Source organism: Apium graveolens, chromosome 9 (assembly GCF_009905375.1).
Source record: "Apium graveolens cultivar Ventura chromosome 9, ASM990537v1, whole genome shotgun sequence".
Classification (NCBI taxonomy): domain Eukaryota; kingdom Viridiplantae; phylum Streptophyta; class Magnoliopsida; order Apiales; family Apiaceae; genus Apium; species Apium graveolens.
Window position 1 is genome coordinate 76,375,037 of NC_133655.1, and position 22,531 is coordinate 76,397,567.

General features: G+C 40.5%; 2 protein-coding genes, 1 non-coding gene and 1 pseudogene across 3 annotated transcripts; 2 read left to right on the plus strand and 2 right to left on the minus strand.

Annotated features, from left to right (window-relative positions):
- Nucleotides 1–707: 707 nt before the first annotated feature.
- Nucleotides 708–1,187, minus strand: LOC141685340 (protein FAR1-RELATED SEQUENCE 3-like). The gene has a single exon (XM_074490449.1). It carries the CDS (start codon nt 1,185–1,187, stop codon nt 708–710), a length of 480 nt encoding a protein of 159 aa, XP_074346550.1.
- A 3-nt stretch (nt 1,188–1,190) lies between these two features.
- Nucleotides 1,191–2,795, minus strand: LOC141685341 (protein FAR1-RELATED SEQUENCE 5-like). The gene is made up of 3 exons (XM_074490450.1): nt 2,774–2,795; nt 1,578–2,596; nt 1,191–1,424 (listed from the first exon to the last, which is right to left on the minus strand). The coding sequence occupies exons 1-3, from the start codon at nt 2,793–2,795 to the stop codon at nt 1,191–1,193; spliced, it is 1,275 nt and encodes a 424-aa protein (XP_074346551.1).
- A 298-nt stretch (nt 2,796–3,093) lies between these two features.
- LOC141685342 (uncharacterized) lies at nt 3,094–3,775 on the plus strand (annotated as a pseudogene).
- A 2,134-nt stretch (nt 3,776–5,909) lies between these two features.
- Nucleotides 5,910–5,983, plus strand: TRNAI-AAU (transfer RNA isoleucine (anticodon AAU)). Its single transcript has one exon. It is a non-coding gene; the product is annotated as a tRNA-Ile (tRNA).
- Nucleotides 5,984–22,531: the final 16,548 nt, after the last annotated feature.

Below are 22,531 nucleotides of genomic sequence, written 5' to 3' on the forward strand. Positions count from 1 at the left end.
TCCAAAATTTCGGGTTTTGGATCGGATTATTTTGCCATCCCTACACATCTTCCTCGTCATTATCCTCATACCACGAGTCGCTTGGTAGGGAGTCCGAGAATGTGTTGCTAACGTGGGAAACCGAATCACAACTATGATCGGAGTTGTTGTTACCACTATACTCGTTAGTCATGTTATCTATCACAATAAAACACAATTATATGACAATAATTGGCAATTATATGACAATAAAACATAACAAAAAAGAAAACAATGTTAAACACTAAAAATTCAAATCCATTAAAAGATTATAACATTCGGTTACAAATGCTATACTGCTAATTATATTACAATTTTTGAGCATTTTTAAGATCTTCTAGTCTACTAGCACACTTTCTTTTATCATGGCCTTCCATTTGACAATAGGTGCACTTTCTTGCCGGCTTCTCCTTTTTACCAATCGATTCTATGGGACTTTTGAAATGAACGTCCTTTTTCCTCGCTTTAGTTTGGGACATAATAGGGTCAAGAATTGGTTCTTCATGAGCACTTGCATATGGAGCATGAGAATTGCTTTCGTAAGATTTAATTCCATCAACGTTCATTCTTTCGAGAATTGGTATTTCTCGATTCATCACTCCAACGGCATATTCATAACGTTCCTTGGATGCAATGCTACTTTGACAAAAACTCATGGTTAACATTGCCATGCTATTAAATCGATCGGTTTAGGTCATCTCATGACTTTGTCCAACATTCAAATCGTAAGGAAACACACCATCAACTCTATTGGCATGCATTGTCCACCTCTGGTTTATGTAATATGGGGGAATTTCCGAAACCCGTTTCTTAGTGAAGACCGCCAATAGGTGTCTACAAGGTAGCCCCGAATGTTCAAGCATTCTACACGTACACATTCCCAAAAAGCTTGCTTTCTCGAATGCCACAATATAAATATTTCTTCTCGTAGGCTCAGACATGGGCCTATAACAACTATAGTATGTATAAACATCCCTCATTCTCTCCCCTTCTTCACTAGCTCGTCGGTCTTTTTCAATAAAGTATTTTGAAGACTCAACCAATTCATCTTGAAATCTTCTAAACATTTCCTTAGTGTAGATACAAGAAGCATGATACTCCAATGCGGTATGCAATTTCATGGGACATTTTAGATTAATAGTGACATAATCTTCTTCCTTCTCCCTCATGAATTACCTTGCCAATGCTTTTTGGGCATTTTCAATGAATTCCTTCAAACCCGTTGCCGAACTCACATACTTATCAAAGAAAGAAGTCATCCCCTCACTCCTCAATGTACTATTTTGAAACGCCGAAAATATGTTTCTAGTATATGCAAGAATCCACTTGCGCTTCAACTCATATAACCCATTTAACCATTTATGCTCTTGCAAGTGATACTTTTCCACAAATGACGCCCATCTAGCCTAAAAAATACATTCGGTGAGAGACTTTTAAATACAATGGTTGAAGTCCGTCTTGAATTCTGGAAAAGCCGAATAATAATGAGCTAATTTCTCAGGGAATTTTTGACTAATGTGCCAAGAACACAATAAATGGGTAGTATTCGGGAGTACAACCGTAATAGCGCTTGCCATGGCTTGATCTTGATCCGTGATTATAGTCAATGGAGGCTTATTCCCCACACCTTTAAGCCAAGTACGAAGAATCCACTCAAAAGTCGACGCGTGTTCATCCCGCATCAATAGAAACCCGAAAATAACCGATTGATAATGATGATTGACTCCGGTAAATGGGAAAAATGGCATTGCATACCTATTTGTCCGATAAGTGGTATCAAAAGCCATAACATCGCCAAAATTTTGACAGGCCATTATACATCTCGGATCAATCCATACTAGACACTTCAAATGATTCTCTTCATCAACTTCGGTCCTAATAAAATATTTAGAACCACTTTCTTCATGCAACCTATGCAACAAGTCCAACCCCGCTTGGGCGTCACTAATCTCAAACCTTTTCTTCCTCTCGTCTCTTAACACATTCCTAACATGTTGAACATTAAAACCAACTTTATCATTACCTCCATGAATGTTACCAATCACATTCATCACTTGACAATTACGAACCCCCGAACCATAAAGCGTTTTAATCAAACTACGGGTCGCGGTGTTGACATGTCTTTCGCATTGTACCAAATTCATCTTACTAGGGGAAACAAGACCGTGGTTGTGTACCAATTCAAGGCTAGTTACATCCCAAAGACGTTTTTTCTTTTGATAATTGACATACATCCTCACCTTGCACTCACTATTAGGAAGAACCTCTCTACGCCGTTTATTTTGACTACTCTCAGCGACAGCACTTTTTCCATAAAGCCTACAAACATATAAACGACCATATATCTCGTTGTCTTTATTACGATGGCTCACTTGAATTTTAATAGCAAATCCATTTCGTAAAGCATAAGCCCTAAAAAAATGACCGACCTCATCCACACTTTGAAAAATTTGATTCAAATATGGAACTCCCTCTCCATCAACATTTTCATACATATTTGCATCCTCTACAATATCATCTTCATCCTCACCCTCAACATTATCACTATCATTTTTAACCTCATTTTCATCATTTTCATCTTCATCATCAACCAAATCGTCATCTAAATTAATAAATTCCTCATTTTTATCTACAAAATCATCATCTTCAACATATACAGGGTTTTAGATTCTTCACTAGTATTTAAATCATCAAGATGTAATTTATGATCAATATCCTCACTTTTTTTCATTTTGACGTTTATGATTAAACATACGAGCAAATAATTTATCCGCCATGAAAACGTGAAATTGAAGACAAGAAATATACCTTGAATTGACAGAAGTACTTGAATTTCTTAATGAAAATACCCAAAATTCTCCTAAATTGATCACTCTCCAACTAGAATTTTTGTTGGGGATTTTTGTTGGTTTGTGTGGTGAATGGGAGGGTGTTGGGTTGCTGGGGATAAGGGAGCAACCCTCCCAACCGCAGAAAATTTCAGCGGCCCGTCCCATCCAACCGCGAAAATTTTCCACGGTCCTCCCCTAATCTTAGCCGCCCAATCCCCATCCAACGGCTCAGAAGCTGTTTGTTATGAACTGGTCTACAACAAACGGTTGTTGTAGACCGTTCCTCTTCTTTTACTTAATACTAACTCTCAACAACATCCCTCAAAAACCCACTCGTACAAAACCTTTTAAAATCCCACTGCCCCATCCTCAACACTTTTAGATTTGTCTCATTATTGATGATAGACCCAAGTCATATCACACCAAAAAAGCTGCTAAAAACAAGTTACAATATGATAATATTACTGTTTCTAAAGTCTTGAAATTTAGTAAGTTGAAGAGTGAGTACAGGAGTTATGAAGATAAAAGAAAGTTGTGTGAGCCTTATGATTTGTTCTTTTCGGATAAAGGGGTTGTTACTTATTTGCCTAAGTTGTCTGGAAAGGTGTTTATTAAGAAAAAGAAGTTGCCTTTGCCTGTTAATTTAAGTCATAAGAATTGGAAAGAGCAGATTGAGAGGGGATGTTGTTCGGGTTTGTTGCAGTGGGACTTGTAGTATGGTGAAAGGTGGGAGGGTTTCGACGAAGGAAGAGGAGATTGTGGAGAATGTGGTTGAGGGGATTAATGGGGTTGTTGGGTTTGTTCCGGGGATGTGGGAGGGTGTTAGGTCTTTGCATTTGAGGTTGTTGGATTCTATGGCTTTGCCGTTGTATCAGAGTGTGCCTGATGTGGTGGTGAAGATTCTGTTACCCACAATCTGTGATTAATACATAAAACATATACGAATAACAGAAAGAACAATAAAAGGATATAAAGGAGAAGTTCTCGAGTCCAGCATATAATTGTCTCCTTAAAACTATTACGACCCTCACCGTTTGTGCGAGTCGATAGCCTCCCAGGATAAAACGAGAAAACGGCGTTGTTGCACGAACAGCGCCTTCGGCGAACAAGAACGGGATAAGAAACTATCACCGGAAGAGAAGAGAGTTTATGTTTAGGAGGCGGCTATGTAATGTATTTCGAATGAATGATAAACCCTAAACCCGATAATGACAATATATAGGCTCGAGGGAAAACGTGTGCGCTACTTTACGCGTAATTAAATAAAACGTGTTAATTAATAATTAAATCCGTAATTGGATCAGAATTATTCTTACGCCAAATCAACTAACTAAGGGATTAACTTTGGATGATCATATCTCATCCATCTCTTAGTCATTTTGAGTGATTCAAAGTGCCTCGGAAAGCTCTCCCGGAGGAGAACACGTTTCAAGTGTCACTTGTCGCGCGCACGCGACATTCGTCCACTCAAATTATGGCTCAAATTGACTCGACAATGTGGGACTACTACACACATTTTCCAACAGATTCATGGGGCTATGGAGGTTGGTAAGAGTGTTGGGGAGGTTGAAAAGAAAGATGGGAAGTCGGGGAAGAAGAAGAAAGGGGTGATTCGTGAGGTTAAGTATATGGATGGGAGTAGTGTCGGGGGAGATGAATCCGGGAGTGGTGTTAATGGGGGTGAAAATGGAAGTGATGATAAAAATGATGGTGAAGTGGTTGGGAAGAATGGAAAGAAAGGGGGTTTAACAAAAGAACGGGTGGTGAGTGAAGAGAATTTAGAGGAGTTCGGTAAGAAGACTAAAAAAGTGAACAAAAGAGGAAGAATCGATACAAAAGACAAAGGAGTAGTTATTTGCGATGAGAATGCGGAGAAGCCAGCAAAGAAAAAGAGGGATGATGAGGAACAAGAGAAAACTTCTTTGCCTGTGAAATCTACAGAAGTGTCTGCTGAGAAGAAACGAATGAAGAAGAGTAGTCCTGGGACAAAGGAGAAGAAGGTTACGGTTAGTGAGAAGTCGGCTCCAGAATGATTAGTTGTTTTTATGCTATCTTTAAAGGATTTACTGTCTCTGTATTTATTCCTTCAAGGAGTCTACTAAAATTTTGGTCACGTTTTTATATTAATTGGAGTTGTATGCTTCATTTGGTTTAATGCTTAGTAGCTTTTACATAGAACAAGTGATTCATTGTAGCGTCTAATATCAATGAGTTTATAAAATCCACAGTTTATTGTTTTACCTCTTTCTTTCTTTCTATTTGATTTGGAAATATCATGTCTCCAGCAATCTGTCTCATTCTGTGATATATTTGCCATACATGATGGCAAATTTCAGTTTATTTCTCTTATGTCTTCAGAGGGTTACTGCTAGCTAGATACAAGAAAATACTACTACTACTGAAGAATACAAATACACCTATTAATTGTTATTAGAGCACAAAACTGTAGAAAAGTTTGACAATCATTATGTGTGTACGGATATAGTGAACTTTTAGCACATTATCATTGCAAATTCCATGATGAGAACCATTTTGTGAAATGCTTATAGAAGAGACTAAGTTGTGCAATATGAACATATTTCCTTTCATTCTACTTTCTCCTTCCAGTACAGTATATCTGGCTCTAGTTCATGAAGAAGTTTAGAGATATGTGAAACAATCTTATTGTTAGTTAACCTAAATAATGAATTCTTATATATACAAAACAAAAAACGCAAAAAAGTTACAGTGTCAGGTATGATTGACACCTATTATATTCCTCTTTGCTTTCTTCTTGCCTCTTTTTCTAATTGTGACAGTCGTCTATGTTGTTTTAAATCTGATGTCCAGGACATTATATGCTGGGGAAGCTATAGTTGCTAATTCATGATCTGTTTCAGTGTTTCTCTAGTTTTATTTGTTATGCTCAATTTCCATGTATGTGTATTGCATAACAAAACTTTGAGGATATGTTCTTTGACTGGAAAAGATTCAAAACCCGGTATTTAGTTTTTGATTTTGACGTCATCGAAGAGAGAAAATAGACATTCAGTGCCCGTATCTTTATTCTTTTTTACATATGGCCTATTAGCTCAGCTGGTTAGAGTGTTGTGCTAATAACGCGAAGGTTGCAGGTTCGAGACCTGCATGGGCCACTACTTTTTGGGCTCTACTACACAGGAGGCTGATTTTCTGACTTAAAATTTTTGTATAACAATGTCTCCAGCTTTCTTCTTTGCACCAGTTCGGGTGATCCATCACAATTCAGACTAACTCCTCTCCTCTTAGCCTTTGCACACAAGCTCAAACCCTGCCTCTGCTCATTACGTCCTACTATGATGTAACATTATTTATTTTTTGCTTTGATCCTAGTGTTCCATTGTAACTAAAACAAGCTAAATTTGTAAGTTTGATCCGTTGTTGGTGTCTGCTGTTTTGTGCAATTTCCTTGTGGGTGTGGTATATATTTTTCTACTAAGCAGTTGAATCTACATCTTGAAGAAACTTTTAGGTTCTAGCCCAGACAGGAGCAGAACCAGGAATAATATTTAGGGGAACCGAACATCGTTTAAGGGTACTAAACCAATTTATTTCATAAATTTTCTAAATTTTATACAAAAATATTAAATTTTCGGTAAATTTTAATTATTGGCGGGACTGGTACTCCGGTCCCCGTAGTTCCCCCCCTGAACCCGGGGTCATCTTTTGTCTATTATAGTGGGTGGTTTTCACTCTTCGGAGCCTTTGCCAGGCTATGTCACTATAATATTCCTGAACTTTTTGGAGTCCATTCAAAGAGGACACTTGGCTGCTTGCCATATCAACATTTTGTCATCTATATATTGTTTTCCTTCTTTCTGGGGCCTTGTTTGTATGTAGCAATGCAGGAGGTAGGGTAGGTGCTTCTCACAAACTTAGATACAAGTTGAATCTACTATTTTATTTGCCGATTGTAATGGCTTACTAAATTGTATGAAAAATAATCTACAAGATTATGAAGTTCTGAATTATATTGTTTTCATGTTGCTATCAGCTCTATCTAAACAATTTTTTGGTACTCCCAGTGAGTTTGGAGTACTGTTTCAAATTAGCTCTTGTAACATAATTAAGGCCCAGAAGACTATTGGTTTTCAATTATTATTATAATAATAATATTCACATGTTTTAATATTACATTTGACTCTTGAAAGGGTAATCTAAATTGCAATATAAGCTGTTTTTGGATACTTTTTCATTTATATTATATAAACTGATAGTAATATTAAAGATGCATTATTGCCGGTTTCAAATTTTACATCGATACTGTTCCAAAAATTACAATAATTTAAAACTACTACAATTTTTTCTCACTTATCTTTTCTTCTATATTTCTATGAAAAACTCGATCACAATTATTATTTCTTATCACATTTACTCCTCTTTTCATTTCTCTTATAAGGTTGATAGGAAATAAAATAAGCCCCGATTGCGTGGTTAATATCACATTAGAATGTGGCAGGCAGTTAAACCCGTTAGAAAGGATAAAAATCCTGAATATTAATTAATTTCGTAATTAATTAATAAAGGGATAAATCAGCTGGTGATAAAGTCCAAACAAGGATACAATTCTTTGGAGATTGGCCTCCAAGAAACCTCATAGGATAAGGAATCAGTTTCCTATTTCCTAGGACTCCAAAGTCCATTCTAGTTCATAGACTTGTCCACCAAGTCTCCTAACCCTAGTCCAATTCAAAGACTCCCAACATCTATATAAGGGGCCTCACCCCACAAATCAGAACTACGTTTTTGTCTTGATTCTCTAATTCACAGAGACACGTAGGTATCTCGTAAAGGCAGAATTAAGCTACGAAATACGAGAGCAGCCATTAAAGGCCTTGAGCTCCCGAACCCTAATAGTAAATACAACAATTAATACACCCTAGTTTTCAATCCATAACATTTGGTGCCATCTGTGGGAAAGCATAACAACAACCATAATGAGAACACGGAGTGGAAACATCGCCCTTGAAGGAACACCAGCTGGAACAACTCAAACGATTTCGTCAATGGTGGAGATACCTCCACACTCGTCCTATGCCTCTACCCAAGGAGGAAACTCGATAGGGGAAACCGAGCCTCAGCCACAAGGGACGAATCCCCCGAATCTACAAGGGAAAAATCCCCCGACTTCTCAAGGGACGAATTCCCAATTTCAGCAGCTACATGCACCTATGAATCCTCGACCAGTTGGGTATAAGTATTCCACTATTGTGACCACTAACCCCCTTATGGGATGCCCCTATACCCTGAGGTTGGAGGAAGTGGACATGCAAATCGGAGTGAAGCGCAAGGGCAGACCCCCTACATACGCGGTTTGGCTCCTATCCCGAAGGATCAAGAAGGAGGCGCGCTGGCAAAGAACCGATGCCAGATAGTAATCAGCTTCCTAGGAGCACCCGAGGGACGAATCCCCAAGAAGTACATGAGAGAATCAGGGCTCACGAGGTTGAAATTCAAAGGCTGAAGCGTGACCTGGAGGCGCACCTGACCCCAATACCCCCACAACCTCCAAGGAGGAGAAATCCTCCTCCAATCATAGACCTGGATGGTCCGCAGCAAAGAAGGGTTGTTATCCCAAGGGCTGATCCAAGTGATCTTCTGCCCCTAGGAGATCCTGATGATCCCACTGCACCATTCACTGAAGAGATAACGAATGCACATATCTCAAGGAAATTTAAGATGCCCACCATCAAAGTTTATGATGGCACTGGAGATCCCGCTAACCACGTCAGGACATTCTCTAATGCACTGTTGCTGCAGCCCGTGAACGACGCTATTAAGTGTCGGGCCTTTCCTCAAACCCTGTCGGGAATGGCTCAAAGATGGTATAGCCATTTGCCTCCGAATTTTATTGGATCCTTCAGAGAGCTAAGTCAAGCTTGTATTAAGCAATTCATCTGTGAGAGAGTGCATGAGAAAAGTTCAGCATCCCTCATGAGCATTGTGCAAGGAGCAAAAGAGTCCTTGAGAGACTATCTAAATCGTTTCGCCAAGGAAGCTTTGAAGGTCCCAGACCTTGATGATAAGGTAGTTATGATAGCACTGCAGTAGGGAACTAGGGACGAATTCTTCAAGATATCGTTAACCAACCACCCCCCCCCCATGAAAGTATGATACAGCTCCAAGATAGGGCCGAGAAGTACATCAAAGTGGAGGAAAGTATTAGAAAGACAATAGTGAGCAACGAGCCTGCTGGTGGCAAGAAGCGAAAGATTGATCTGGAATATATTGCTAAGGACAAGTATCCTAGAACTGACCAAAGCAATGATTCAACCCCGAAGAAGGGAGGACCTGGACAAAAGTTCACTGAATATGCTAAGTTGAATGCTCCTAGAAGTCAGATCTTGATGGAAATCGAGAAAGATAGATATGTTCGTTGGCCGAAGCCCCTGAAGGCTGATCCTACCAAGTTGGATAAAAGCAAATATTGTAGATTTCACAAGGATGATGGTCATGACACCGATGAGTGTAGGAAATTAAAAGATGAAATAGAGTTTCTCATTCGAAAAGGAAGGTTGAGCAAGTATACTGGAGATGGAGGAGATATATGAATAACAATGGAAGAAAGAATTTCGATGATCGTGGGAGGGATCAAGACGATCAGGGGAGAAATTCTCAGCCCAGGGGACTGGTGATAAATGAATCTTTGGAGGACCACGACCTCGAGGACCGGTGATTAATACCATTTTTGGAGGACCAACTGTTGCGGGCTCATCCAGAAACTCGAGGAAAGCCTATACTAGAGAAGTTATGCATATTATCGGGGAAGCCCCAAAGAGGGCTAGGATAGGAGTCACAATGACGTTCGATGATTCTGATTTGGAAGTTGTTAAATTTCCATATGACGATCCTCTGGTCATAACACCAATAAAAGTGAACAGTTCAGTGAAGAGGGCCCTTGTAGACAATGGTGCCTCGGTGGACATTTTGCTTCATGATACCTTCATAAGAATGGGTTATAATGATTCTCAATTAACCCCAACCGATATGCCGATTTATGGATTTCCTGGAGTGGAATGCCCCGTGGAAGGGATAATTAAGTTTCCAATGACCATAGGTTATGAACCAAGACAAGCAACACAGATGTTAGACTTCGTAGTGGTAAAGGTTGGATCAACGTACAATGCAATCATGGGAAGAACAGGAATGCATGCTTTCAAGGCAGTCCCTTATTCTTACCATTCAGTGATGAAGTTTCCCACCCGAAATGGGATTGGAGAAGAGAGAGGAGATCAAAATATGGCAAGGATTTGTTATGTGGCCTCTCTTAGGGTAGATGTTGGGGGGAAGGTTCTGCCTATCGAAGATCTGGATATTCGTGAAAATAATGAGAAAATAGGGAAGCCAACAGAAGATTTGGTTCTGATTCCTTTGGCTCCCGAGGAACCTGAGAAAGTAACTTTCAATGGAGCATCACTAGAGGAGCCCCTAAGAGGGAAGTTGGTGAAGTTTTTACAAGAGAATAATGATGTATTTGCATGGTCAGCAGCTGATATGCCTGGCATAGATCCGGAACTGATCACTCACAAGCTGAACGTAGATCCAAATCGGAAGACTGTGAAATAAAAGAAAAGAAGTTTCGCTCCAGAGAGACAGGAAGCTATTAAGCAAGAAGTAGAGAAGCTCTTAGAGCTGGTTTCATTGAGGAGATGCAGTTTCTGAAATGGTTAGCAAACCCTGTGATGGTAAAGAAGGCTAATTGAAAATGGAGAATGTGCGTGGATTTCACCGATTTGAATGACGCATGCCCAAAGGACTGTTTCCCGTTGCCAAGGATAGACACACTAATAGATGCTACTACTGGTCATGAGATGATGAGCTTCATGGATGGATTCAGTGGATACAAACAGATCAAGATGCATAAGGATGACATCCCAAAGGTATCAATCATTACTGACTTTGGTGTTTTTGTTATCTTGTTATGGCGTTTGGTTTCAAGAATGCAGGAGCCACCTATCAAAAGTTGGTAAATAAGATTTTCAAGGATCTTATTGGAAAGACCATGGAAGTTTATGTTGATGATAAGTTAGTCAAGAGTCTAGTGAAGACTGACCACATAACCCATTTGAGGAAAACCTTTGAGGTCCTGAGATATCATAAAATGATGCTAAATCCTGCAAAGTGTGCTTTCAGAGTGGGGTCTGGAAAGTTTTTGGGACTGATGGCCTCCAAGAGAGGAATTGAGGCCAATCCTGATAAAATAAAGGCTATCTTGGATATGGAACCACCGCATTCCATAAAGGACATTCAAAAACTCATTGAAAGAGTTGCAGCTCTAGGACGATTCATCTCCAAATCTGGAGACAAGTGCTTGTCATTCTTTAAATCCTTGAAGAAGGTTAAGGATTTCGTATGGACTGAGGAAAGCCAGGACGTATTTGAAGGATTAAAGAAGTATATGGCTCAAGCCCTGTTGTTGGCCAAGCCAGCTCTGAATGAGGTGTTGTACCTATATTTGGCCGTCTCAGAGAATGCCTTGAGCGCTGTATTGGTTAAGGAGAAACTTAAAGTCCAGAAACCTATATATTATGTCAGTAAAATCTTACACGAAGCTGAGTTAAATTATTCGACTATTGAAAAATTTGCTCTAGCCCTGGTGATGGCCTCAAGAAAGTTGTGTCCTTAATTCCAAGCTCATAAAATTGAAGTGCTAACGAATCAACCTTTGAGAAACATTATTCACATTCCTAAAGCTAGTGGAAGGCTGATTAAATGGGCTATTGAGTTGGGAGAATTCGACATAAAGTATAAACCACGAACGGCGATAAATGCCCAGGTTTTGGCTAACTTTGTGGTTGAATGTACCAACCCTAACCAAGAAGTCGGGGGGCAGGAAGATACTATACCTCAAGACACGGAAGGTAACAAAGAAGAGGGTGTTGAGAAGGTATACTGGGTTCTCTATTTTGATGGAGCATCAAAAACAAATTTGAGTGGGGCAGGGCTAGTTTTATAAAGCCCAGATGGGTTCTTGATTGAATATGCTATGAAGTTAGACTTCCCAACCACAAATAATGAAGCAGAATATGAAGCTCTGATAGTTGGCATCGGCCTAGCAGGAACATTGAGGGTCAAGAACTTAAAAGTCTGTGTGGGATTCGAAGCCGGTCATATCCGAGGTCAAGGGAGAGTTTGAGGTAAGAGATGAAACAATGGCTAGGTATGTCTGCCTAGTAAGGCTGTGATGACTCAGTTCGATGAATGCCATGTCGAGCACATTCCTAGGGAGGAAAATGCTAAGGCAGATGCGCTCTGTAAGTTTGCTTCATCAGAGATAGAGAATAGTTCAGGAAGTGTGTACTTCCGTGTTTTGAAAACACGGAGCATTGATGTTAATCTTGTAGCCTCTATAGAGCTGGGGACATCATGGATAAATCCTATTAAGGCCCATATTCAAACTGGTTGGCTCCCGAATGATGTGACTGAAGCCCGAAAGTTGGTCGTACGAGCACTGAGGTATTCCTTGATTGACGGAATTTTATATAAAAGATCTTTTGTAGTTCCTTACTTAAGATATCTCAGACCTGATGAGGCACGTTTGGCTCTTGAAGAAATACACGAAGGTATCTGTGGGCAACACTTGGGGGTAGGGCACTGGCTCATAAGATAACTCGTTTAGGTTTTTATTGGCCAGAGATGATGGACGATGCCAAAGACTATGTGAGGAAGTGTGAACGTTGTCAGAAATATGCACCGGTTGTTCGACAACCTCCTTGGATGCTAAATTCCATTAATTCTCCCATACCTTTTGCTATGTGGGGAATGGATATACTTGGGCCTTCTCCCATGGCCACAACTCAAAGGAAGTTCCTGATTGTATATTTCACTAAGTGGATTGAAGCCAAGCCTTTGGCTAATATCACAACTTAGCAGGTTGCACAATTCCTGTGGGAAAATATCATGTGCTGATATGGAATTCCCCGTATCCTGGTTACCGATAATGGAACACAGTTCAATAATTAGGAATTCAATAAGTATTGCGATGAGAATGAGATTGAGTTACAGTTTACCTCCGTAGCTCATCCGCAAGCCAATGGGAAAGCGGAAGTGGCAAATCGTATAATCCTAGATGGTCTGAAGAAGAGGATCGAGAAATCCAGGAACAATTGGGTGGATGAAATACTCTCAATACTTTGGGCCTATCGAACTACTTGTAGAGTCACTACTGGAGCAACTCCCTTCATGTTAGCATATGGGGCAGAAGCGGTTGTTCCTGTGGACATATCACACTCATCTCCCAGGATCCAAGCATACAATGTAGAAGAAAATCAGGAAGGACAAAGGTTGGCCCTGGACCTGATTGATGAAGTACGTGACAAAGCGTATGCCAAGATATTTGAGTATCAGAAAAAGGCCTCATTCTATTATAACTTAAGAGTAAAAGAAAGGTTCTTCAAACAAGGTGACTTGATTTTAAGAAAGGTGGAAGCCTCTGGAGTAAGGCAGAAAGGAAAACTCGCCCGGAATTGGGAAGGGCCATACAAGGTTAAGAACGTGCAAGGAAGAGGATCTTACAAGTTGGAGACCATGGATGGAGAAGAATTACCTCGAACTTGGCATGCTCAAAACCTGGAAATTTACTATCTATAGCTTGTACTTACTATAGTGGTGGTAACAAGGTTTAAAAGAACCTGGAAGCTTTGCTCGCATAGGATTTTTTATAGATTCAATAGGAGTTATGTTTTAGTTTTATCAGGGTTGAACTCATTTCATGTAAGGTGTTAAAAAGACCAAGTTATAATATAATTCATTCGGTTTGATCCAGTTTGTTGAATTGTTAGATTCTGAAAAAACCAAGTTATAAACTTGAGTTAAGGTCGTGAGGAACTTGAAAGGTTAAGTTATGATAATGCCTCAGTTACTTGAAATTTAATTACTTGACAAAATTAAACAAGACAAGTAAAAACATGAAAAGTCTATTACAAAGTCTGAAAACATTTGAAGGAAAGTAGATTACATAAGGAAAAGGGATTAGGCATTTGGCTAAGAAGGCCCAGAATCCTCCCCAGAGCTACTACCAGAGCCATCTTTGGAACTTTCCTCGGAAGTTTCCTGAGTTGGCCCATCAGAAGCTTCCTCGGAAGTTTCTGAAGAGGTCCCCGCTAAAGTCTCTTCGGCTGAATCTTTAGTCGCAGTCGGTTGGGGAGCTTCCTTTGTAGGCTCCTCCACCCTGGCTTTCGTAGCAGTAGGGACTGATTCTTCTTTAGAAGAGGATTCATATTCCCCTGAGCTAGGCTCGATCTCCTTCCTTTTCTGACCTTGGCCCTTGCTCCCCAATGGCACTCTGACTAAGGAGGCTCCCTGAGCAGGTGAAGGGGCAGAATTACCTTCCTTAATGAGATCAGCCAGCTTATTAGTGACGCCTCAAAGGGTTGGGACTTGTTGAGGACAAGGAAAGAGAGATTTCTCAAGAATCTCAGGAAACTCGTCCTGAATAGCCTCTACAGCGGCGTCCCAACCTTTCTTATAGCTAATAGGATGAAGGAGGGCATCGTGATCCACCATCAAATCTTTGAACTCCTGAGAGTCCATCCAGGCGTTGAAGGCTTTTTCTTTTGGATCTTTAGGAATCACTATCTCATCCCGAGCCGTTTCCAGGTCAGAGGTTGAGGAGGCAAGTTGGGCCTTGAGGTTTTCAATTTGCTGGTTAGCCTCCTCCAGTTTCTTGGTTGTGTCTTCTAAACTAACCTCCCAAGCCTTAGCTTGGTGAAGCGCCCCTTGAAAATGGACGTTTTCCTGAAAGGAATAAAGAAAAAATGAGTGCGACAAAAAAAGGGTCTTGGTAAGGAAAATTATGACAAAAAAGGTTACCGTCGCAAGGGCCTGAGAGCCAAAAAGCTCATTAGCCTCCAAGTCTTGTTGGAGGACAAAGTCTTGGTAGTCTACAGAGGAAATAGACTAAATTGACCATTCTTTGGCATGTTTCGTATTGCCAACAATCGTGTTTTTTCCCCGGATTCCCCAGCCGGGTTGGAAGAAGGCCCCTGGCTTCTGGTTTGTACCCAAGGGTTGGCTGGGGCCTTCTTCATCCCCTTCTGTTGTTTGAAGCAGAAACTCAGGGAAGAGATCCCCAAGGCGCGGGTCCTTAAAGACCTTTCCAGCGCGCTTCATCCTGGTTGTCTCCATGACCTTAGGCTTGGTAGCCTCTTCAATATTTTCAACTACTACACAAATCGGAGAAAAAAAAAGCTGAAAAGGGAAAATTCCTGAAAAATAGAGAAAAATCTCAGAAATTAAGGGAAAATTCCTGAAAATAGAGAAAAATCTCAGAAATTAAGGGAAAATTCCTGAAAAATAGAGAAAAATCTCAGAAATTATGGGAAAATTCCTGAAAAATAGAGAAAAGACCCAGAAATTAAAATAAATGTCAGAAAATTCCTAAATAATAAGAATAAGGTAAAGAAAGTAATGGGGAGGTTTCAAAACAACCCTGAAGCCACGTACAAGACGAATCATTATAAATATGTAGGTCGCTCCACACTTTACGAAAAAATGATAATCTATAAGGAAATAAATGAACTTAACTTCTGTGAAATCTTTTACAATTTCCCAGAAGTTGGGGGGTAAGTGATAGGGAATAAAATAAGCCCTGATTGCGTGGTAAATATCGCATTAATTATGCCAGAATGGGGCTGGCAGTTAAGCCCGTTAGAAAGGGTCCAAAGGCTTGAATATTAATTAATTTCGTAATTAATTAATAAAGGGATAAAATAGCTGGTGATAAAGTCCAAACAAGGATATAATTCCTTGGAGATTAGCCTCCAAGAAACCTCATACGATAAGGAATCAGTTTCCTAATTCCTAGGACTCCAAAGTCCATTCTTGTTCAGAGACTTGTCTACTAAGTCTCCTAACCCTAGTCCAATTCAAGGACTCCCAACATCTATATAAGGGGCCTCACCCCACAAATCAGAACTACATTTTTTGGCTTGATTTTCTAATTCACAGAGATCCGTAGGCTTCTCGTAAAGGCAGAATTAAGCTACGAAACACGAGATTAGCTATTAAAGGCCTTGAGCTCCCGAACCCTAGTAATAAATACAACAATTAATACACCCTAGTTTTCAATCCATAAAAAGGGTGATCGCGGTTCGATTTGATTTAGGTTACATGTTAAATCGGAACCAAACCGTATAACAGCGATTTTGAAAATATTCAAATTAGCCCGAGCCTCGTAACCCAGTAAAACTAAACCACTCGGTTCAGTTTTATTGAGTTCGGTTTAGCGGATTTTTGATGGTTTACGATATTTTTTATTAGTGAAATAGGTAAATAAAGTAACACCTCTTTTATTTAAATTATTCTTCTTTAAATTTACATAATTATTAATATAATTATGTAATTACGTAGTATTTCATAGTAAAGAAAATCACTCGTATTAGTAGCAAATCACTCATATTAGTTGTAAATGACTAACGTTTAATAACACTGATATGGAATAAAATAAACTGTAATTGCGTGATCAATATCGCAAGAAAAACCCATTAAATGAGGTCTGAAACCCTAAATATTTATTATTTTCATAATTAATAAATATGGGTAAAATATGCTGCTAAAAATATCCTATTAATCATATAATTCATTGGAGATTGGACTCCAAGAAATCTCAAAGGACAAGGAATCAACTCCCTACATTCGAAGACTCCAAAGTCCATTATAAGTCTTTGAGTCTTGTCCAATCCTAAATTGATTCAAGGTTACAAACACCTATAGGGTCTCACCCCACAAAAAAAATTATATTTTTTGACTTGATCCTTGGCATAGAGCAAGGTACGTAAGCATCCTGTGAAAGAAGATTCGAGTCACGAAACACGAGAGCAGTCAATCAAGGGCCTTGAGCTCGTAAACCCTAGTAATAATTATAACCTAATTTTTAACCCATAATATTTGGCGCCGTCTATGGGAAAAAGGCATCAACCCTGACAACCATACGAAGTAGAAACAGCGGTCCTGAAGGAGTATCGGCTGGAACTACTCAATCAATCTCATCCACCATTGAGATTCCACCTGACTCAACTTACTCTCAAGGGACGGCGAATCCTATCATCCCCCAATCTGGATCTCAGTCAATCCCGACTCTAGAGGAGAACCCACAAAACTCGACTCTGAACGCACCTTTGTGGACACAATCAACGGGTTTTGAGATGTCAACTGTGGTGCACCATAGGCCAATAAACCTCATTTATGGGATGCCATTGTACTATAAGGCTAGAGGACGTCGGTTTCCCCACCGCCTCAACCGCAACCATGGAACGACCCTAATTATATTAGAGGTCTGTCTGTAATCAATAATAAACGAGATGTCTCTGGACCCTATACAAATGAGGAGAGTGGAGAATCAACTAACGAGGATGCTCATCACATGAGGAGACATAGAGATAAAGAGCCTGTTAGAGGTAGGCGCCCCGAGCTTCAGGAGACTCAAGGGATGGAATTCCATACTTTTGAAGAAAGGATGCGTGCTCATGAAGAAGAAATCATAAGGATTAAGAGAGATATGGAGATTAGTCAAGCTAAGCAGCCACCGAGAACCAACCGGGCGAGAGGAACTAGAGGAGCTACTTAAGTCATCGACTTGGAGGAGACTCCCAGAAGGAAAATAATGAATATTCCTCGAGGAAACCCGTTTAAATTGCTTCCACTTGGGGACCGTGATGATCCAACCCCGCCTTTCAATGAGGAGGTCATAAATACCCATATCATAAGGAAGTTTAAGATGCCTACTATAAAAGCGTATGATGGAACCGGGGATCCGTAAAATCATGTGAGGACTTCTCTAATGCACTTTTTTTGCAACCCATGAATGATACTATTAAATGTCGGGTCTTTCCCCAAACTTTGTCAGAGATGGCTCAAAGGTGGTACAACCGTTTGCCGACGAATTCAATTGGATCTTTCAGATATTGAAGTAAGGTTTTTATCAAACAATTCATCAACGGAAAAGTGCATGAAAAAAGCTCAGTTACCCCCATGAGCATTGTGTAAGAAGCAAATGAGTCTCTTAGGGATTACCTGAACTGTTTCACGAAAGAGGCTTTAAAGGTCCCGATCTTAAATATAAGGTGGCCATGATAGCCTTACAACAAGGGACCAAGGACGAGTTTTTTAAAATGTCTCTGGCTAAAGGCCCATCAGAGAACATGTTACAGCTTTAAAGTAGAGCATGAAAGTAAATTCAAGTTGAGGAAAGCATGAGGAAGACAGTGGTAAATAATGAGCCCGCTGGTGGTAAGAAGGAAAAAATAGATCAAAAGTATGGTGCAAAGGACAAGTATCCTCGGGTTAACAAAGATTTTGATTCACCCCCGAAGAAGGGAGGACCATGACAAAAGTTCACTGAATATTCTAGATTGAATGTTCCTAAAAGTCAAATCTTGATGGAAATTGAGAAGGATAGAGATGTTCATTGGCCAAAGCCTCTAAAGGTTGATCCTTCCAAGTTAGATACGAGCAAATACTGTAGATGCCACAAGAATGCAGGCCATAACACTGATGAATACCGACAATTGAAAGATGAGATTGAGTTCCTTATTCGGAAAGAAAGGCTGAGCAAGTACACCGGGGATGATGAGAGTGGTGAAAGGAATAATAATGGAAGAAGGATTTTTGGAGGACCAACTGTGGCTGGCTCTTCTAAAAATTCAAGAAAGACTTATGCTCGGGAAGTTATGCACATAGTTGGAGAAGCCCCAAAATGGGCAAAAACTGGAGTCTCAATGATATTCAATGATTTTGATTTAGATGGGGTAAAGTTTCCCCATGTTGACCCTCTACTCATATCGCGAGGCACACAGACCAATCAATCGTATTGGCATCATAGGGAACAACCCTGTAAAAAGGGTCCTTGTAGACAATGGGGCATTAGTGGACAGTCTGCTATATGACACCTATATTCGGATGGAATACAATGATTTTCAGTTGACCCTGGCTAATATGCTGATTTCTGGATTTTCAGGGATCGAATGCCCAGTTGAAGGGATAATTAAGCTTTCACTAACAATGAGTCAGGAGCCGATACAAGCTACACAGATGTTGAACTTTGTGGTAGTCAAGGCTTGATCAACTTATAATGCAATCCTGGAAAGGACATGTACACAAGCCTTTATGGAAGTCCCCTCATCCTACTATTTAGTAATTAAATTTCCAACTCGAAATGGGGTAGAAGAGGAAAGAGGAGATCAAAATATGACAAAAAGTTGTTATATAGTCTCGTTGAGGGCAGATGGAGTTGGGGGCAAGTCCTGCTCATTGAAGACACGGACATCCGTGAGAATGATGACAAACAAGGAAAGCTAACAGAAGATTTAGTACCGATTTCCTTGGCTCCCGACAATCCAGAAAAGAAAACTTTCATTGGAGCTTCTTTAGAGAAACCCCTTAAAGGGAAGTTGATGAAGTTCTTTCGAGAGAACAATGGCATTTTTGCATGGTCAGCAATTGATATGCCGGGTATTAATACTGAATTGATAACTCACAAGCTAAATGTCGACCGTAATCGAAAGACGATGAAGCAGAAGAAAATAAGTTTTGCTCCGGAAAGGCCAGAGGCCATAAAATAGGATGTAAAAAGCTCTTGGAGGCTGGGTTTATTGAGGAAATACAATTTCCAAAATGGTTGGCTAATCCGATTATGGTGAAGAAGGCTAATGGAAAGTAAACGATGTGTGTTGACTTCACTGACCTGAACAATGCATGTCCAAAGGATTGTCTTCCTCTTCTAGGGATAGACACTTTGATAGATGCCATTGCATGGCACAAAATGCTGAGTTTCATGGATGGATTTAGCTGCTAAAATCAAATCAAAATGCATAAAGATGACATCCCAAAGTATCATTCATCACTAACTGATATGGAATAAAATAAACCCTGATTGTGTAATTAATATTACAATAATTATACCGGAATTGGGCTGACAGTTAATCCCATTAGAAAGGGCCCAAAACCCTGAATATTAATTAATTTCGTAATTAATTAGTAAGGGATAAATCAGCTGATAAATAAAGTCCAAATGAGGACACAATTTCTTGGAGATTGGCCTCCAAGAAATCTCATAGGATAATGAATCAGTTTCCTACTCCCTAGGACTCCAAAGTCCATTCTAATTCAGAGACTTGCCTATCAAGTCTCCCAACTTTAGTATAATTCAAGGACACCCAACATCTATATAAGGGGCCTTACCCCCACAAATCAGAACTACATTTTTTGACTTCATCCTTGGCAATCAGCAAGGTACGTAGGCGTCTTGTTAAGGTAGATCGAGTCACGAAACACAAGAGCAGTCAAATCGAGCCTCGAAGCTCACGAACCCTAGTAGTAAATACAACAATTAATCTATCTTGAGTTTTTTATCCATAATATTTGGTGCTGTCTGTGGGAAAGCATAACAGCAACCATCATGAGAAAAGAGAGCGGGAGCAATACCCCCGAAGGAACACCAGCTGTGAATACCCAAATGATTTCATCAACCGTGGAGATACCCCCGCATTCAACCTATGCCACTGCCCAAGGAGGATCGCAGATAGGGGAAACTGACCCTCAGCCACAAGGGACGAATCCCCCGGCTCCTCAAGGGATGAATTTCCAACTTCAGCAGCTACATGCACCTATGAATCCTCGACCCGTTGGGTACGAGTATTCCATTATTGTGACCACTAACCCCCTTATGGGATGCCCCTGTACCCCGAGGTTGGAGGAAGTGGACATGCAAATCAGAGTGAAGCGCAGGGGCAGACACCCTCTACATACGCGGTTTGGCTCCTATTCCGGAGGATCAAGAATACTATGAGCCTTACACTGAGAGGGACTCCGAATCTTCGGATGATGATATGGCTCCAAGAAGGAGGCGTGCCGGTAAAGAGCCGATGCCTGATGATAATTAGCATCCTAGGGGCACCCGAGGGATGAATCCCCAGCAAGTGTAGGAGAGAATCAGGGCTCACGAGGATGAGATCCAAAGGCTGAAGCGTCACCTGGAGGTGCACCTGACCCCAAGACTTCCACTACCTCCAAGGAAAAGAAATCCTCCTCCAATCATAGACCTCGATGGTCTGTTGTAAAGAAGGGTTGTTGTCCCAAGGGCTGACCCAAGTAATCTACTACCCCTAGGAGATCCTGATGATCCCACTCCACCATTTACTGAAGTGATAATGAATGCCCATATCTCAAGGAAGTTTAAGATGCCCACCATCAAAGCTTATGATGGTACTGGAGATCCCGCTAATTATGTCAGAACATTCTCTAATGCACTATTGCTGCAGCCCGTAAACGACGCTATTAAGTGTCGGGCCTTTCCTCAAACACTGTTAGGAATGGCTCAAATATGGTAAAGTCGTTTGCCTCTGAATTCTATTGGGTCCTTCAAAGAGCTAAGTCAAGCTTTTATTAAGCAATTCATCAGTGGGAGAGTGCATGAGAAAAGTTCATCCCTCATGAGCATTGTGCAGGGAGCAAAAGAGTCCTTGAGAGACTATTTGAATTATTTCACCAAGGAAGCCTTGAAGGGCCCATACCTTGATGACAAGGTAGCTATGATAGCACTGCAACAGGGAACTATGGATGAGTTCTTCAAGATGTCATTAGTTAAGCGCCCCCTGAAAACATGTTACATCTCCAAGATAGGGCCAGGAAGTACATCAAAGTGGAGAGCATGAGGAAGACTATAATAAATAACGAACCCGCTGGTGGCAAGAAGTGAAAAACTGATCTGGAATATATTGCTAAGGACAAGTATCCTAGAATTGAGCAAAGCAATGATTCAACCCCGAAGAAGGGAGGACCTGGACAAAATTCACTGAATATGCTAAGTTGAACGCTCCTAGAAGTCAGATCTTGATGGAAATCGAGAAGGATATAGATGTTCGTTGGCCTAAGCCTCTGAAGGCTGATCCTACCAAGTTAGATAAGAGAAAATATTACAGATTTCACAAGGATGCTGGTCATGACACCGATGAGTGTAAATAATTGAAGGATGAAATAGAGTTCCTTATTCGAAAAGGAAGGCTGAGCAACTATACTGGGGATGGAGGAGATAGGAATAATAATGGAAGAAGGAACTTTGATGATCGCAAAAGAGATGAGGTTGATCAGGGGCAAAATCCCCAACCTAGGGGACCGGTGATTAACACGATCTTTAGAGGACCACGACCCCGAGGGGCTATGATAAATATAAACTTCGGAGGACCAACTACTGCTGGCTCATCCAGAAACTCGAGGAAAGCCTATACTAGAGAAGTTATGCATATTGTCGAGGAAGCCCCGAAGAGGGCTAGGACATGAGTCACAATGATGTTCGATGATTCTGACTTGGAGGGTGTTAAATTTCCACACGACGATCCTCTGGTCATAACACCGATAAAAGGGAACAACCCAGTGAAGAGGGTCCTTGTAGGCAATGGTGCCTTGATGGATATTTTGCTTCATGATACAATTATAAGGATGGGTTACAGTGATTCTCAATTAACCCCAGCCGATATGCTAATATATGGATTTTCTGGAGTGGAATGCTCCGTGGAAGGAATAATTAAGTTACCGATGACCATAGGTCAGAAACCAAGACAAGCAACATAGATGTTAGACTTCGTAGTGGTAAAGGCTGGATCAACTTACAATGCAATCATGGGAATAACGGGAATACATGTTTTCAAGGCAGTACCTTCTTCTTACCA